The sequence below is a fragment of the Otolemur garnettii genome, unplaced genomic scaffold, assembly GCF_000181295.1.
Source record: "Otolemur garnettii isolate 467f Iridium unplaced genomic scaffold, OtoGar3 scaffold00018, whole genome shotgun sequence".
NCBI classification, from domain to species: domain Eukaryota; kingdom Metazoa; phylum Chordata; class Mammalia; order Primates; family Galagidae; genus Otolemur; species Otolemur garnettii.
The window spans coordinates 27076003-27077036 of NW_003852413.1; the positions used below are offsets into that span (position 1 = coordinate 27076003).

The window sequence follows — 1034 nt, forward strand, 5'->3', positions numbered from 1 at the left end:
ACAGGCGCTGAGCCAAGACCCCATCTCTTAAAGAAAAGTGTAGTTACTCTTCTTGAATCTGCCATATAGTGCAAAAGTTATTCTTAGTTCATGCGCTTGGGCCAGTCCTCATACTAATTCTGAAGTCTCTTATCATTGACTTTTTCTTTGTATAAATTTTGTACTTGTATGATCTGACATCTGTCACATTACAGGAGAGACATCCGGGAGACAGCAAAAACTATAATGAATGTATCCGGCATGAAACCATTAGAGTCGCAGTCTGTGACATGATGGAAGGAAAATGTCCTTGCCCTGAACCCCTACGGTATGTGTGAAGAGGGCCTGCTTGATATTTGCTCTGTTTGGACATCAAATTGGTTTGCACCATAGAGGGCCTCTGGGACAAAGTCCAACAATGTTGGGCACCAGAGGGAAGAAGGGAAGAAGAAGGAAGTATGTGGCTCGTGCATTTTTCTTTTTTTTTTTGGAAACAGAGTCTTACTAGATGGCTGCAACCAAAAAATAGGCATTGTGGCGGGCTCCTGTGGTCCCAGCTACTTGGGAGGTGGAGGCAGGAGATTTGCTTGGGCCCAGGGGTTGGAGGTTGCTGTGAGCTATGGTGCCACAACACTACCCAGGGGGACAGCTTGAGGCTCCATCTCAAAAAAAAAAAAAGAAGCATCCTTTATTGGTTGATGCCTGAAAGTTTTCCACACTGAGACTCCTAACATCACTGATACCTTTTTGTCTCACCATCATCCTTATACTTGGTTATTTCCCACTTAATTTTTACCCAGTAGGCTTTGAGTTCAGGGAAATTTGATGGATCTGTGATAGTTTGCTGGTTATTGGTTTAATGACCTGTAACAGAGAATGGGTGTTGGTATGTATGAGAAGGTTGAGGGGGTGAATGTTCTCAAAAATAAAGGTGTAAGCAGGGCACAGTGGTGTGCATCTATAGTGCCAGCTATTCTGAAGGCTGATGTGAGAAGATCATTTGAGACTAGGAGTTTGAGACTGGCCTGTGCAAAATAGCAAGACCCCATCTCTCT

General features: G+C 43.8%; 1 protein-coding gene across 2 annotated transcripts in view; it reads left to right on the forward strand.

Annotated features, from left to right (window-relative positions):
* The window catches only part of UBE2Z (ubiquitin conjugating enzyme E2 Z), a 21014-nt gene that overhangs the window by 14726 nt on the left and 5254 nt on the right, over window positions 1–1034 (forward strand). For both annotated transcript variants that reach the window (XR_002772383.1, XM_003786471.3), the window contains exon 5: window positions 195–307. Coding sequence is in view for 1 of the 2 variants with exons in the window: in XM_003786471.3 (XP_003786519.2) it covers window positions 195–307 (113 nt within the window). In the remaining variant the exon portion in view is untranslated. The remainder of the gene's footprint in view (window positions 1–194; window positions 308–1034) is intronic.